Raw genomic sequence first — 17,557 nt, forward strand, 5'->3', positions numbered from 1 at the left:
CCACAAAGCCAGTCATTGCTGGCCCTGCTGCCATGGCAACCAGGAAATACTCACAGCCGCCAGAGAGTAGTGTGTGTGTGAGAGAGCGGAGAAAACAGGAGAGGGAGAGTCCAGAGCTGTGAGAGACAACCACACAGAATACAACAACAGAAGGGGGTCTCTCCTTCTAATTCAAACATTTTGACACTCTTCTAGCCTTCTAAGGTGGTTAAGGTTTGAGTGTATGAGAGGTGGTGTGGTAGACCCCGAGCAGACGGGGACACAGACAGCATCTGGAGAAATGGCTTCCAGTGGGACAGCAACTCTCCTGCCTCCAGTCAAGAGCGTGATGGTCTACAGGAACGGTGACCCCTTCCACTCTGGCAGGAGGCTTGTGGTCAACCATCGACAGGTGGCCACCATGGAGGCATTCCTCAATGACGTGACCCACTGCATCCAGGCTCCACTAGCCGTGAGGACCCTGTACACCCCCCGGCAGGGTCACCGGGTCAGGGAACTGCAGGACCTCCAGACCGGGGCCCAGTACGTGGCTGCAGGCTTTGAGAGGTTCAAGAAGCTGGAGTGAGTAGTAGTCTACCAGGCAGAATGATGAATTCTCTAGAAATGGTCTTAATTCTACACCTGTATGTTCAATGGCATTGGTTCATTTATTCATGTTTACCATATATGTCTACCATGACGTGTGTAAATGTCTAGATACAGTAGGTTACATTATTTTGTCAAAATTAATGTTTCCAATGGGATGTATGCATTGTGTGCCTAATACACATGAAGGCAGTAAACCATTATGCAAATATTTTATACAGACATGGGTTAAGCATTCTACGTCTCGTTAACGTTGGTGATGACATGTGAACCCTTAACATGTCTCTTGGTTTTCCCATACAGTTATTTGAACACAGGGCTGAAGAAGCAGCCTGTACACAGAGAAGGAGCTCAGGTAAGGTTCAATTATGGTTTTCTGTGTGTGGCGACTCTCTGTCGGGTCAGTGGTACAGTCCATTACTCATTAATCCATGCCTAACCCATCTCGGACTCGCCACTGGAATGCTCTGAGGGGGATGGTCACATTATCACACAGCCACTCAAATCAGGTGGATCTGAACTGGTACCAAGAAAAATATGAAAATAAGCACCATAATAGAGAACAGGTTTTCTTTCACCGAGCGGTATCACTATTTGCATATTTATTCGACCACACTTCAGATTCATTATGTACAAGTTTGGTTTTGGATGTGCTTTGCGTGTCACAATACTGGACACTGTGGACATCAATCATGATAGACCAAAGTAATAGCATAGGACAGAATTTTGGATACATGTAATCTGTAATGGTCTTCTGCACCAACACACACTCACAGAGCTTGTAGACCACAAATCAATAACAGATCAATGTTCTGTGCTGTATTCAAGCTGTCACCCAGTGTCTTAGGTAATTGTTGGCCCATTTCAATAGCTCTCTCTTCATCATCGGAAACATTCATATATCAAAGGAGGATAGATCTTGTCTTGATGAGGTAATATTATGCAAAGGACTCTCGGACGTGGCACGGACGCTTGTCATACAAGGCCATTTCAAGCGCAGCATCTCAATAGCCATTCGCACAATGGAAAGTGCTTGCTTTGTATTCAGTCCAATTGGTTGGATAGCTAGATATGAATGTATTTAATTTTCAGCTGTGGAGCATGTACTGCTTTGGAGCAATATCGTAATCCTGAAAAAATCGATCTCCATTATCTGACTGGGACCAGAAAGGCCACCATAGCTTGCCCATCAGCATTCTTTCTCTACACCACTGAGTTAATATGAAACAGTAGAAAGGCAATTGTGTGACACTTGGGTTGGCACAGATGTTGTTTTGCCACTGTGTTATCAGGGCTATGAACATGCCTGGGCAGGCCTGATACCCAGCCTACAGATGTAGGATCTTAGTTTGAGCCAGTTTGCAACAGCAGGAAAATAATCCTGCAACAACAGGAAATGTGAATTAGTATGTGGATTATAATTAATGGCAATTTTTGTTGGGGTTGATACATTTTTCATTAGGGCAAATCAAGTCTGAAATTTCAAAATGGAAATTACAAACTTTAGAAGCCTTTTAAAAACTAAAATACACTACAAGTTTGCATTTCCTGCTGTGCCGCAACAAAATATTAATCAAATTAAGATCCTACATGTGTACCCAGCCCCTCACTAGCAGCCCCATACCTACCGCTCTGTTTAAATACAACAACCATGTTGCATAGTACCACATCAAAGTGGAAACATTGTAGAAACATTATTATCTGGCAGTGGCTGGGTTTTGTGTTAAGTATTGATTTATTGTTATATTATGTGGTCAGAAACAATGAATAGTAAGGTCAGTGTCAGTTTTGTGGACAAAATGGCTATATTGTTTAGTTACTCATTCAAGTGGGGCACTCAATCTGTCTATGTAGATGTGTTATTGGCCAGGATGATGATGTGTGTTGCCATGGACACTGCCTTCTGACTGAAGGGTGCATGGCCATAAGTGATAACTGCTTATTGTGAAATGTCTGTGGGTGAATGTTCTGTTCTGTAATTAATACAATTGATATTTTACATTTTAGTCATTTAGCAGACGCTCTTATCCAGAGCATCTTACAGGAGCAATTAGGGTTAAGTGCCTTGCTCAAGGGCACATCGACTGATTTTTCACCTAGTCGTCTCAAGATTTGAACCAACGACCTTTCAGTTACTGGCCCAACGTTCTTAACTGCTAGGCTACCTGGTGGTAAATTATATCAAATGGGATAGTTGCTATATTAATAATTGTTTATCAAATTGTATTATTTGGCATTCACTACTCGGAGGAGGTTGTATTTCTGCGTTGTCTTTTTTTCTGACTCACAAATCTATCTAGAACTACAGTGCTGTAGTTTATTTGTAATGTATTCTGTTGTCTTTTTGTCCTAGGCAATATTACTCCACAGACCGAATGTGTCAGCAAAATGGAGAAAGTATATTCCTCTACCCTGTATCATAAAGTGAGTTTCCCTATTAAACCTGCTCACCCATTCATAATCTCAAATAGTACACACATTACATAAAGAAACATACAACTTATTTGTGTGTGTTCCTCTACAGTGTTTTCCGCAACGGAGATCTCCTCTGCTTGCCATTCCGGTTCATCATTCCCAGGACCTGGCAGCAAGACCTGGATCAGATCCTCGGTCTAGTCACAGAGAAAGCCAATTTACGCACTGGAGCCGTGCGCAGGTCAGACACATGCACACACCACACGTACTCATACAGGCACCCATACACACAAGCATAGAAACGCATCACATAGGACTACACAGCTGTCACACCCTCACAGCATGTTTGACCTGTTACAGGTAATGGCAGTCTAATGACCTAATGGTACACAGATGACAGTCTCTCCAGGGCCGGTTCCAGGCATAAGCAACAGAATAGTAGAATACACAAGTTTGAATTTCAAAATTTGGTTTTCTCTTGTTATGTCAGTCACTGACCGTCAGTTAATTAGCCATGTCAGCTAACGATTAGCCATGTCAGATAAGTAAATCTTTTTTTTCTGACCCATGGCAAATGAGAAGAATTGCATGAAATGTGTTATAATATTGCTAAACGTCTCTCCACCCGATGGCAAAATGTGTAGAATTGCAGGAAATTAAGTTTACAATCGTAAATGTTTCTCTCCGTCATCAAGAGGGGTTTTGCCTGCAAGGTGGGGGTGGCCCCCAACCAAATCTCACTTAGGGCCCCCAAAAGGCTTGGGCCAGCCCTGAGTCTCTCTGACCCCATTAGTGACCCCTGACCCTTGAACTTGCGACCTCTCAGGTTGTGCACTCTAGAGGGTGTGACCGTGTCCAGTGCAGATGAGCTGGAGAGTGGCCAGTACTACGTGGCTGTGGGAGCGGAGAGGTTCAAGAAGCTTCCCTACGTGGAGATGTTGGTTCCTAAAGCCTCTGAGAGGTATGGATGGAATTATCATTAACAGAAATTGTTAGAGAATCTGACAATAGAACAGCTTTTAGACAGACAAGACTAAATCAAACAATTTCCTCTCTGGATTATTGAAGTGTGTGTATTCTATTCTAAATAAAATAAAATATTGAATTCTATTTTATATGAGTTTCACTTTTGCATTAATTTCCAGAAATTACCCTGGAATTAGAAGGTTGTCAAGGAGATATGGGGTAATCTACTTTCTGCTTAATATCTACTGTCTAATATTTTATATTTATTTTAGTCTGTAGGACAATTGAGCGTGGTAATAAAGGTAATAATATAATATAATATGCCATTTAGCAGACGCTTTTATCCAAAGCGACTTACAGTCATGTGTGCATACATTTTTACATATGGGTGGTCCCAGGGATCGAACCCACTACCCTGGTGTTACAAGCGCCATGCTCTACCATTTGAGCTACAGAGGACCACACCCTGTCTCCCTTTGTCTTGTTCAGGGCAGGAAGGCAGCCAGTGGCCCTGAGGACAGATACAGTGACTCTGCTCTCCTGGACTCTCCAGAGGTACTGTCGAAACACTGTAGCGAAAATGTAGCGGAAATTAGTCCAGGTAGTCCCGCCCTGTTTCAGTCTGTTTTCTTCCATTTGGTGCCTAATGAACACGACCCTGATGTTGTGGTCCCAGTCAGACGGACGGAGGGTGAAGTCAACGGGGGACGAAGTGGGGGAGACGGCACTCCCAGCCATCCAAAGGAGACCAAGGAAGGAGGTGAGCTCTATCTTCTACGCCAGACCAGTGAAGGTTCGAGTGAGGAACAGAGCCCAACCTAGGCCTCCGCCAAGGAGTGGACCAGGTAAGAGCACAGACACACACACACTAAAATTACCTGGGGGCCAGTGTCAGTCATGCTGTTCTCACGGAGGGCCTGATTTGAATAAGAATTAGATATCAGAAGGGGAACCACAATAAAGCAGCTTGTGGGCATGATGTGGCCCCTGGGCCGCATGTTTGAGACCCCTGGCATAGTGTGAAATATTGTATTCATGATTGTGTCTAAACAAATTTACGATGATTGATCGTTCATGTCTTTTTGTGTCTCTCTCTGTGTGTGTGTGTGTGTTTGTGTGCATTGCAGTCCAGGCCAGTGTGTTCAAAGGATGTGTACGGAGGAGGAGAGAGGAGGTGCAGGGGGCTGAGGAGGTGCTGGAGGATGAGAACACAGCAGTCGATCTCCCTGTTGACCAGGTACACCTTTTTCCTCTCCTCTACTCGATTGTCCTACTTACCCAAAGTCCTCCATTCCAGGACAGCAACCACCCCCTCCACTCTGAGTTCCAACTTCTACCCTCAGGTTCCAGATAGAAACCAGACTAAAAAGCAACTGATACAAGCACTCCTTTGTACCCACTGGCTAAAACATGTTAAACACTTGGCCCCGGTAGGGATAGGGAATTCAATGGTCCAGTACCCCCTATCTGATTTTCACATGCACTCTATTGCCTGAAAAAAACAATCTATGTACTATGTGTGTTTTTTAAACTGTTACCCCTGCCTGCAACTACATTTCCCTCTGGGGACAAGTTTGAACTGTTCTTTCTTCCCTGGTCCTTAAGCAGTGCAATAGGACCATGTTTCACTTATCTCCGTGAAATAATGTATGAACAAAAATATAAACGCAACATGTAAAGTGTTGGTCCCATGTTTTATGAGCTGAAATAAAAGATCCCATACATTCTTATTTCACTCAAATTTTGTGCACAAATTTGTTTACATCCCTGTTAGTGAGCATTTCTCCTTTGCCAAGATAATCCATCCACCTGACAGGTGTGGCATATCAAGAAGCTGATTAAATAGCATGATCATTACACAGGTGAACCTTGTGCTGGGGACAATAAAAGGCCACTCTAAAATGTGCAGTTTTGTCACACAACACAATGCCACAGATGTCTCAAGTTTTGAGGGAGTGTGCACTTGGCATGCTGACTGCAGGAATGTCCACCAGAGCTGTTGCCAGAGAATTGAATGTTCATTTCTCTACCATAAGCCGCCTCAAACGTAGTTTTAGAGAATTTGACAGTACGTCCAACCGGCCTAACAACCGCAAACCACATGTATGGCGTGGTTTGGGCTAGCGGTTTGCTGATGTCAACATTGTGAACAGAGTGCCCCATGGTAGCGGTGGGGTTATGGTATGGGCAGGCATAAGCTATGGACAACAAACACAATTGCATTTGATCAATGGCAATTTGACTACACAGAGATACCGTGATGAGATCCTGAGACCCATTGTCGTGTCATTCATCCACCGCCATCACCTCATGTTTCAGCATGATAATGCATGGCACGGCCCCATGTCGCAAAGATCTGTACACAATTCCTGGAAGCTGAAAATGTCCCAGTTCTTCCATGGCCTGCATACTCACCAGAAATGTCACCCATTGAGCATGTTTGGGATGCTCTGGATCGACGTGTACGACAGCGTTTTCCAGTTCCTGCCAATATCCAGCAACTTCGTACAGCCATTGTAGAGGAGTTGGACAACATTCCACAGGCCACAATCAACAGCCTGATCAACTATGCAAAGGAGATGTTTCGTAATGCATGAGGCAAATGGTGGTCACACCAGATACTAACTGGGTGTTCTGATCCTTGCCCCTTTTTTTTTTTTAAAGGTATCTGTGACCAACAGATGCAAATACTGTATGTATTCCCAGTCATGTGAAATCCATAGACTAAGGCCTAATTTATTTATTTCAATTGGCAGATTTCCTTATATAAACTGTAACTCAGTAAAATTGTAGAAATGTTTTCATGTTGCGTTTATATTTTTGTTCAGTATATGTATGGTTTGTTGGTCTGGTTTATAGTTTAGCAAACTGGAATATGTGTTGTTGTGTCTATCTTTTAGAGAGTGGCAGAGAGAGTGGAGGATGAGGGCCTAATTGGCAGAGATCCTCCTCATTCCAACAGCAGAGATCAGGTGTGTTTCTGTCTGGGATCACTTTATTCCTTGAGTAACATGAGGTTTTATCCCAGTGAACACAAGATGTTCAAATGACTTCTCTTCAATGTTTTTTTTAACCAAAAATATGTATTTTCAACGTCTTGTGCTCATAGGGATTAAAGTAACAGTCTTTGTTAAATGCATGTTTATTCACGCCCGGTTGTATGGTTGTTATTAGTGTGAAAGGATTGAGACTACAAGCGGTTCTTTGTATTTTTCTCCTCTAGATTTTGACCAAGGCTACAGTGGGTAAGAAGTTCTGTGAAAAAGATCCCCCTCCCCCCCCAAAAGACCCAGACAAGGTGTGTCTGGTCGATGAACATCACTCATGATTTGGCAAATCATTCTCAACATTGCTACACTACTGAGAGATGCTGTTAGATGATAGAACCACTCAAACAATTGTGATTGTCTTCCTATCACAAAGGTGGAAACATCGACTGAGCAAGACAGGAACTCACCTGCAAATGCCAGCTCTTCAATCTGCAAAGAGGATGCTGTCAATGGGACCCCTAAGCCTGACACAAAAGCACCACAGGTAGAGAAAGCTTTCATTCATTATGTAAAGTGCAATTAAGAAAATAGAACATAGAGTACCTTTTGTTACTTCAGGGCTCACCTTGCAAGTCTGTCTGTAGGTAGATAATCAATCAATCAACCCTTAAACGTCATCAACAGTGATGTGCGTGTGAGAAAAAGGGACGTACTCATTCACTCTGAATGAGTATAGAAGATAATGGATACATTAATGCTTAATGTTTTTACAGAGAAAGGTAGAGACTGTGGAAAATGAGGTGTTGGTTGAGCCAGATCACACAGACGACAGTGATCAGGTATGTGTGTGTGTGTGTGTGTGTGTGTGTGTGTGTGTGTGTGTGTGTATACAGTGGGGAAAAAAAGTATTTAGTCAGCCACCAATTGTGCAAGTTCTCCCACTTAAAAAGATGAGAGAGGCCTGTAATTTTCATCATAGGTACACGTCAACTATGACAGACAAAATTAGAAAAAAAAATTCAGAAAATCACATTGTAGGATTTTTAATGAATTTATTGGCATATGATGGTGGAAAATAAGTATTTGGTCAATAACAAAAGTTTCTCAATACTTTGTTATATACCCTTTGTTGGCAATGACACAGGTCAAACGTTTTCTGTAAGTCTTCACAAGGTTTTCACACACTGTTGCTGGTATTTTGGCCCATTCCTCCATGCAGATCTCCTCTAGAGCAGTGATGTTTTGGGGCTGTCGCTGGGCAACACAGACTTTCAACTCCCCTCCAAAGATTTTCTATGGGGTTGAGATCTGGAGACTGGCTAGGCCACTCCAGGACCTTGAAATGCTTCTTACGAAGCCACTCCTTCGTTGCCCGGGCGGTGTGTTTGGGATCATTGTCATGCTGAAAGACCCAGCCACGTTTCATCTTCAATGCCCTTGCTGATGGAAGGAGGGTTTCACTCAAAATCTCACGATACATGGCCCCATTCATTCTTTCCTTTACACGGATCAGTCGTCCTGGTCCCTTTGCAGAAAAACAGCCCCAAAGCATGATGTTTCCAACCCCATGCTTCACAGTAGGTATGGTGTTCTTTGGATGCAACTCAGCATTCTTTGTCCTCCAAACATGACGAGTTGAGTTTTTACCAAAAAGTTATATTTTGGTTTCATCTGACCATATGACATTCTCCCAATCCTCTTCTGGATCATCCAAATGCACTTCAGACGGGCCTGGACATGTACTGGCTTAAGCAGGGGGACACGTCTCGCACTGCAGGATTTGAGTCCCTGGCGGCGTAGTGTGTTACTGATGGTTGGCTTTGTTACTTTGGTCCCAGCTCTCAGCAGGTCATTCACTAGGTCCCCCCGTGTGGTTCTGGGATTTTTGCTCACGTTCTTGTGATCATTTTGACCCCACGGGGTGAGATCTTGCGTGGAGCCCCAGATCGAGGGAAAATATCAGTAGTCTTGTATGTCTTCCATTTCCTAATAATTGCTCCCACAGTTGATTTCTTCAAACCAAGCTGCTTACCTGTTGCAGATTCAGTCTTCCCAGCCTGGTGCAGGTCTACAATTTTGTTTTTGGTGTCCTTTGACAGCTCTTTGGTCTTGGCCATTGTGAAGTTTGGAGTGTGACTGTTTGAGGTTGTGGACAGGTGTCTTTTATACTGATAACAAGTTCAAACAGGTGCCATTAATACAGGTAACGAGTGGAGGACAGAGGAGCTTCTTAAAGAAGAAGTTACAGGTCTGTGAGAGCCAGAAATCTTGCTTGTTTGTAGGTGACCAAATACTTATTTTCCACCATAATTTGCAAATAAATTCATTAAAAATCCTACAATGGGATTTTCTGGATTTTTTTTTCTCAATTTGTCTGTCATAGTTGACGTGTACCTATGATGAAAATTACAGGCCTCTCTCATCTTTTTAAGTGGGAGAACTTGCACAATTGGTGGCTGACTAAATACTTTTTTGCCCCACTGTATACACTACCAGTCAAAAGTTTGGACACACCTACTCATTCCAGGGTTTTTCTTTATTTTTACAATTATTTACATTGTAGAGTAATAGTGAAGACATCAAAACTATGAAATAACACATGGAATCATGTAGTAAACATTTTTTTTTTTTTTACAAATCAAAATATATTTTAAATTTGAGATTCTTCAAATAGCCACCCTTTGCCTTGATGACAGCTTTGCACACTATTGGCAATCTCTCAACCAGCTTCACCTGGAATGCTTTTCCAACAGTCTTGAAGGAGTTCCCACATATGCTGAGCACTGCGGTCCAACTCATCCCAAACCATCTCAATTGGGTTGAGGTCGGGGGATTGTGGAGGCCAGGTCATCTGATGCAGCACTCCATCACTCTCCTTCTTGGTAAAATAGCCCTTACACAGCCTGGATGTGTGTTGGGTCACTGTCCTGTTGAAAAACAAATGATAGTCCCACTAAGCCCAAACCAGATGGGATGGCATATCGCTGTAAAATGCTGTGGTAGCTATGCTGGTTAAGCGTGCCTTGAATTCTAAATAAATCACAGACAGTGTCACCAGCAAAGCACCCCCACACCATAACACCTCCTCCTCCATGCTTTACAGTGGGAAATACACATGCGGAGATCATCCGTTCACCCACACAGCGTCTCACAAAGACACAGCGGTTGGAACCAAAAATCTCCAATTTGGACTCCAGACCAAAGGACAAATTTCCACCGGTCTAATGTCCATTGCTCGAGTTTCTTGGCCCAAGCAGGTCTCTTCTTCTTACTGGTGTTCTTTAGTAGTGGTTTCTTTGCATCAATTCGACCATGAAGGCCTGATTCACACAGTCCCCTCTGAAAAGTTGATGTTGAGATGTGTCTGTTACTTGAACTCTATTAAGCATATTAAGCACTATTAAGCATTTATTTGGGCTGCAATTTCTGAAGCTGGTTGAGAGAATGCGTAGCGTGTGCAAAGCTGTCATCAAGGCAAAGGGTGGCAATTTGAAGAATCTCAAATCTCAAATATATTCTGATTTGTTTAACACTTTTTTGGTTACTACATGATTCCATATGTGTTACTTCATAGTTTTGATGCCTTCACTATTATTCTACAATGTAAAAATAAAGAAAAACCCTGGAATGAGTAGGTGTGTCCAAACTTTTGACGGGTATTGTACAGTATATGTGTTCTTGTGTGATATACTCATTCACTGATATACTCCTAGACTATCACACTGAAGATGTTGGATACATTAAAGCTGGAATCCGTAGTGGTGACGCCACATCCATTTTCTATATTACAACAACAAATACTTTTTTTCCTCGGACGTCATTGCAAGCGCGATAGAACAGCAGAGAATGTACTACAATTGTATTTTACCACACTTAACGCTCCTCTACTTCAAAAACAATAACAAATGCAACTGGGGCGACCAGTGGCGCTGTTTCACCTTATGCGGATCTCAGTTTTAATAAGGCTAAATGTTTTTCATGGTAAACATGTTTTTCCTCTAACAAAAGGCAAACACATCCCTGGAGAATGAGATGCATTCAACCGCAGAGCCAAACACATCTGTCTACAAAGAAAAAGACGCTGCCTTAGAGAGTTGTGTGTCTGCTACTGAAGCACCAAAGGTACAGACACACACAGATAGACACAGACATACACACTTGTTATTCAGTACATAAATACGTAGAAAAACACACTCAATCACTAGAAATGAATTCTGTCTGTACACTCACCCACTCACCCCTATTCAAGGAGCCAGTGACGGAGCCAAAGCTGGCCACTCGACACTCAAGGGCTTCTTCTTCATCATCGTCCTCCGCATCTCAGAGTTTTCGGAAAAGCAGGGGGATCCAAGGAGACAGGGAAAGTCTTCGATCAGGCTCGATTTGAATGATCATCATTGTATATAAAATCACTTTAAAACTAGAGCTGTTTAAAATACAATATATTATGGCCCTGTCTGATTGGTTTATTCTACCTAGGGAGACCTCGTACCCCCCCGCCAGACACTGTAATGGAACAGCCAACAGTCAACCCCCCCAAGATCACAACATCAGAATGACACACAGCTCTAATAATGAGCATAGTAACAAAACATCATGGATTATATAGTCTACCTTTAGCACAATCTATTGTTTTTATTAGCAAACTGAGAATACAAAATGTGAATGTATTCATTATGAGATTGACATATTTTGCAGGAAATAATGTGGTACTGACACTGTTTATTAAAAAATGAATGTTAATGATGCTCAATGCTTTACTTTAATGGAAAGCGGCAAACCTACTGTAAATAGGAAACATTATTTTTGAGACAGTAAGAGAACAAGTAGGCCATAGGCTTCTGTATTATACAGTTATGAACATATTCACTGAATGTAAAGAATTCCTCTTCATCAAAATATACTTGGAAATATACAATATGAAATATTTTATATCTTACAAAAACAGCAAAGTCCTCTGATTGTACAGTACAAGCATTTTGGTTTACATGCCATTATTTCTGAATAAAAAGTGCAATTCAACAGCAAACAGACTACAGTTTTTCCCATTCTCAACATATCACCTTGCACGGAACGCCTTTGTAGTTTCATTAAGACATTACAATGTAATAACTGTTTCTCTGAACATGATATACAGTAGCAGCACTTTGATTTCAAGACGTGAACTCTAGTCTGTTTTCAACAATAACACATTGACTGTGGTCTTCTATAGGCCTATAGCCTAGTGTTTCTATGGGCAGCATTCACACAACATGGCAGCAAAGCGGCAAGAATGGCTGGCTCGGCTTGAACTAGATAGGCAATAAATCTGGACCCCGGCTGGAATTAACCCTACTTGAACTTCGTGTCACAGTTGTTATAAGGTGTGGGAGCCACAACACTGTGCATGATGAGTTCCTACTAAGCTCATTTGCATTCTCTTCTACATATTGTCCAGTCACTCTACTGCCTGGCTGGCATAGGTCAGGATTGTGTCCAGTAGGGAGAAAGCGTTTTGAAACGGGGACTGGGGAAGTAGCTTACTACTTGAACTTGTCCAATAAGAAGCGCTCATTTTCATTCTCTGTTACAAAATGTTGTGTTCTACAGCGATACACTTTGGTCCCTTTGAATAGCCTAAACACTGCTGTAGTTGAAGAAGTATGTTATGTAGCATAAAGTCACTTCCATTGAAGACATAACTAAGCCTATGGAAAGTACCCTAGACACGAAACAATAAGTTGAACTAGGTGGTATGCGATAGAACCTTTGTTAAAATGTGTCCAGTCATCTTTTTTAGAGCGAGACCCATAGAGATACACAGTACTGTGCTGATACAGTATCTATTTCTATGGTGAGACCTTTGTGCCATTCTGCTGCCCCGTGCTCTCAGTCTCACTGATGGAGCTCACTACGCATAGAGTGATGCCCACCATGGTGAGGACCATTCCTCCAACAGCTCCTGCAACAAACAAACAAACACACAGAGACAGCATGTGAAAAATGAGACCATTCTCAATGCAATGTGTGTTAAGGCTAACCAAACAGCCCTGAGAGCGATGGCAATGTTGTAGAATGTGTGCCATTATGTTTGGAGAGCGGTGACATCACAACCATGCAACACTTACTTCTCCCTCCAAACTCCTCCCCGAGCAGCTTCCCAGTGAGCATGGTGAAGAGGAAGGTGAGGGAGTTGGCCACGGGCACAGCCAGAGACAGATCTGTACGAGGGGAGGAGGAGGGGTAAAAAGGGTGAGGAAGAAATATCAGCATCTAGGAGCAACTTCACCCAACACCCTAGAACAGGGTGAATGGCATCAATGTCTGTCAATCATGTGATTTTGAGATAAGAGAAACCTGAGGATGATGAGATTGTGAGCAGTCGGTGTGTAAAACAGTCATACTGTAGTTCAACATGTCTTAGTAGTAAGATGTAGCTAACCTGTGGTGGCAAGAGTGAAGTAGTACACCAAGGACCCGCTCTGATTCAGTAGGAATGGTATCAGGTACTGCAAATGTAAAGAGACATGTTGTTATAGGCTACATCTGCTATAGGTAACAGGAAAAACATGGAAAGTGTATTTGCATCAATTAAGACTATAGGCCTAAATGAAAAAGTTTTAGTCCCTCTCCAAATACAGATGTCAATTTACCTTGATGTTTAAAAACAGGAACTTAACCTCAGCCAGGAACTGATGAAACTTGTTCTCCTTTTTCACATGTTCAATCCCCTCTGTGCCCCTCTTCAGAAATGGGTTGGTGCAGCCCCACAGCACAGCTACCAGCAGGAGGCATAGTACCTCCACTAGAAAGGAAATGTCTGTCAATCATCTGTTTTAATTAAATTGGATTCAAACAGTTCATTCTGAGTTTATGATAAACACAATTTCAGTTGATAATGGTACCCATGTTGGACAAACAACAATGCCTATGTGCACTGCCAACAACCACCCAATTATTATATTATGGCCAGAAAAGTGAGAGTAGAAAAAGATAAAGCTCTCTAGTTTATCACATTTGCTCACGATGTATTTTACACAACAGATGTTACACATACATGTTTCCCCACTTTCCCCATTAAAACACTAGCCATAGTCTGCCTTATATCAGGTCTGTTGAACTGTTCAAAACGTGTGAATTTTACAATCATGTAAATATATTCAAACTATTTTATACATTGCGTTGAAGGCTAGCTACAAGTTACTAACTTTTGACTTTCCTTTTCTAGCTAGCTAATGCTACCCGGAAGCTGTCTAGCAAAGCCCTAGCTAACGCTAACTCGTTTTCTCTTGTAATCACAGTTATCGGCTTCAACCTCACTAAATAAGCAATCCAGACTGCTCGGTTTCATTTGTGTGACTAATAAAAGAATTGAGGACTGATAGAGAGCAACGAGTAAGTAATAGCTACGCTAGTATACCCGATTTGCTAGCTAGCTACGCTACTTACCAACGGACACCATTGTAAACACAAGAGTACTGAGTCGCATTCAAGTCAACTACAGTAAACAGTTCTGCAACGTTGGCTGGACACTCCGTCAAACCTAGCTAGTAATTATATCTGATAGTTTTATTTCAGAAGCGAGCTGCGCCTTCATAGAGCATAAAACTAAAATATCAAATTTGGTCAAGCATTTTGGTCTTAATCAATTTACTGTAAAATCTTAAACTGGAACAGACAGCGTTTGAACTACTTTGCAGATATGAAACAAACAGACAATCATAATATCAGTCAAAAATATCAAATTCCCAGTTTATGCTACAAAACCAACTTTATAAGAGGTTTTAAAATAAGTTATATTTCGCTCAAAATTCCATGACATAGAGTAAGGCATTGTTGGCCGAATGGATGGATGCAATTCAATGCCTGATTAATAGAGCTCATTCACCAATACATTTCTTGGTAGTCCAACAATATTGCTATTGGGTTGTAAATCACAGCTGGCCTGGTAAGATTTGCTGCCTCCATCCCTTCTGGGATGCACTGTTTCAATGACTCAATATTTTGGACAAAAACGGACGAATGTAACTAGCCTGGCAATGTCAATATAATCAAACTAGCAGGGGCAATGACCACAAGTCAGTCATAACGTGGTTTATATGCTAGCGTCTCTATTTATTTAGCAAGATAAAAAAACACGGAACCTAACGTTAGCTAGCTAGCAAACTGCATGGAGGATGACTGGCCGACTTTCCCCCCATATCGTTTTTCGGTGGCTACAACTAGAGATGCAGGTGTCATGTGGTTAGCTAGCAAGAAATCTGAATCACTTTGCTAGTTAGCTATACTGAACTTCAACTACTGTTATCCACAGTTAGCATATCTCTTAGTTGTCAATTAAATGTATTTTGCATCGATCAAATGGGAGGGCAGGCAAGTTCCCATTCATTTGTCAAAACGTGGGTTGGGACCATTGATGTATATAAACCCTGTGTTGCTGACGCTATGTATTGGCCATTGAGAGGCTTTGAAGCCACCAGTCGGCCATATTGGCACTCCCTAGTAGGAGCTGTCCTCCATAGGAATGAATGGAATTCTATTTCAATTAATTGTTTCAAGGACAAAATTACATGTATTTAAGTATTTTCTTGTTGTAGTGGGGGCAGTAACATTAGTACTCTCCCCCCAAAAATACTTTAAGGAAAATGTATTTTATATTTTTGCATTTATGTTTTATGTTTAGCTCACATAATATAATTTAAAAGTATGCATTCAAGTGGCTGTAATATAATAAATGTATCAGAAACGAATGTAGACATTAATAAATGCATTTTTATAGCTTCAAAAATATTTTTTACACTTCAGGAGGAGTATCAAGATGGCTGCGCGGTGGCTTCAATACAGCGCTCCCTATTTTGTCAACCAGGGTTTATACACATTATTGGTTGGGACAAGCATGCATTGGCAGGCAAGCTGCAGAAGGCCAAATAGGCTACTATTCCCCATCGTTAATCAGTGCAATTTTGACGGCCAACTACAGGCTAAAAAAGTTTCAGAGGGTTTATCTACTGTTCTCTCGTTAGATTTTAGCTGATCTCGCTCTGGCTAACATTAGTTGTTGATCTTGTTGTTGTTGATGTGCATAGAAAACTGAGGGAGAGAGAGCCTACCTGTTCATCAGTGGAGGCTGCTGAGGGGAGGACGGCTCATAATAATGGCTGGAACGGAGCAAATGAAATGGCATCAAACACATGGAAACCATGTGTTGGATGTATTTGATACCATTCCACTTATTCAGCTCCAGCCATTACCACGAGCCCGTCCTCCCCAATTAAGGTGCCACCAACCTCCTGTGCTGTTCATGGTTGTTTGATCAATAGGACTGTAAAGTTCCCAAATGTAAGTGGTATTTACATATTTGCAGAAATCGATTTAGGTGTATTTTGTGGCTTTTGGCAAATGCTTTCTAATGATCTAAAGTTGTGCTGTTGTTACTGCCTGCAAACACACAGTCCAGTTCAAAGTGAATGATGGCCAAATGGCTTGTTTGCATATAAGCCTACTGTAGCTCTGCTTGACTATGGCGCACCGGTCTGTGTAGAGTCCGGTGCTGAGGTGCATTCAGTTGGCTTGAACGTTTGCTACGTTGCGGAACGGTTTGTACGGATTGACATGTTTCCCAAAAACATTATTGTACGTTCTTGAACAGACTTTGAGGTATTTTTGCTCCCCTTTGGTGGGTGTGGCGAGGTGTGGGTTGAAGCAATGAGTAATGTATTTAAAGGGCAGTGGCCATGCTGACAGTGTTCCCCAACCCACAACCCAACCCTTCCCAGTTTGTCAACTGGTCGTTCAGCACAGCACCGTTTCCGTTCAATTGAACGTACCAAAATGTAAAAATGTACTGAACGCAGCCCTGGACAAGACATAATTTTTTTTAATTAGGTTTTATTTACTGTGGTGTCTATCAATTGTCCAACCGCACGGCCGCTTTCCCACTCTATATTGCTATAGAATTTTCACAAATGCCTTACTCCACATAATTCCCAAACATTCCATGAAAGTATGAAAATGTGAAAATGACCATATCTAAGATCTCACTTCTCAGAAAATGTAAAAAAAAAGAAAATTAACTACGTCATATTCTTCCTGGGGGTGTATATGAAAAGATTTTAAGAAGATTTCATGTTGCTAAAACGCTGTCAGTTCCACTTTGAATGACGCCCAAACTCATTGCAACTTGCAACTAATTGAGATCTGTAATGCAGCCTCAAAATTCCGCCAATGGATACTTTCCACCAGATGAGGACGCTGAATCTTTCAGTTGCCAGTCACTTGTACAAAAAAAAGTATGCTTACAGTATTCTCAAACTGTTGACACCTGTTGTGCCATTCATTCAAAGTCAATAACTGTAAATACTAGTCTATTGTTTTATTTGTGCATCTTATCACGTCTGTTACAAAAGTGTTATCTTGTCATCAATCCTATCATAAAAACTGCTGCTGTTCCCAGGCAAGCTTGACAGAGGCACCCTCCATTTCCCTGTTGTTGGGTATGGATTTACTGCATACATGTGAATTAGTTCATTTTCAAACAAACTTAGGTGACTATCAGAGTGACTATAAAATGAAGAATGTTCAATTCTAAGAGTCACCAACTAGCCTAGTTGCTCTAGATAACT

General features: G+C 41.8%; 2 protein-coding genes across 3 annotated transcripts; one reads left to right on the forward strand and one right to left on the reverse strand.

The window, feature by feature from the left end:
• Window positions 1-47: 47 nt before the first annotated feature.
• On the forward strand, window positions 48-11,488 carry dcdc2b (doublecortin domain containing 2B). 2 transcript variants are annotated; one of them, XM_041855555.2, is made up of 15 exons: window positions 48-561; window positions 889-940; window positions 2,939-3,009; window positions 3,110-3,241; window positions 3,827-3,961; window positions 4,146-4,185; window positions 4,456-4,521; window positions 4,643-4,811; window positions 5,094-5,203; window positions 6,867-6,938; window positions 7,190-7,264; window positions 7,390-7,500; window positions 7,730-7,795; window positions 10,965-11,078; window positions 11,206-11,488. In XM_041855555.2, the coding sequence occupies exons 1-15, from the start codon at window positions 224-226 to the stop codon at window positions 11,341-11,343; spliced, it is 1,689 nt and encodes a 562-aa protein (XP_041711489.1). In that variant the 5' UTR covers window positions 48-223; the 3' UTR covers window positions 11,344-11,488. The 2 variants fall into 2 exon arrangements, with proteins under 2 accessions (XP_041711489.1, XP_041711490.1); XM_041855556.1 differs by lacking the exons at window positions 7,730-7,795; window positions 10,965-11,078; window positions 11,206-11,488 and having other exon boundaries at window positions 7,190-7,211; window positions 7,390-7,494.
• An 83-nt stretch (window positions 11,489-11,571) lies between these two features.
• Window positions 11,572-14,466, reverse strand: tmem234 (transmembrane protein 234). Its single transcript, XM_041855557.1, has 5 exons — window positions 14,385-14,466; window positions 13,589-13,740; window positions 13,378-13,444; window positions 13,064-13,156; window positions 11,572-12,897 (listed from the first exon to the last, which is right to left on the reverse strand). The coding sequence occupies exons 1-5, from the start codon at window positions 14,422-14,424 to the stop codon at window positions 12,785-12,787; spliced, it is 465 nt and encodes a 154-aa protein (XP_041711491.1). The 5' UTR covers window positions 14,425-14,466; the 3' UTR covers window positions 11,572-12,784.
• Window positions 14,467-17,557: the final 3,091 nt, after the last annotated feature.

This window comes from Coregonus clupeaformis, chromosome 29, assembly GCF_020615455.1.
Source record: "Coregonus clupeaformis isolate EN_2021a chromosome 29, ASM2061545v1, whole genome shotgun sequence".
NCBI lineage: Eukaryota > Metazoa > Chordata > Actinopteri > Salmoniformes > Salmonidae > Coregonus > Coregonus clupeaformis.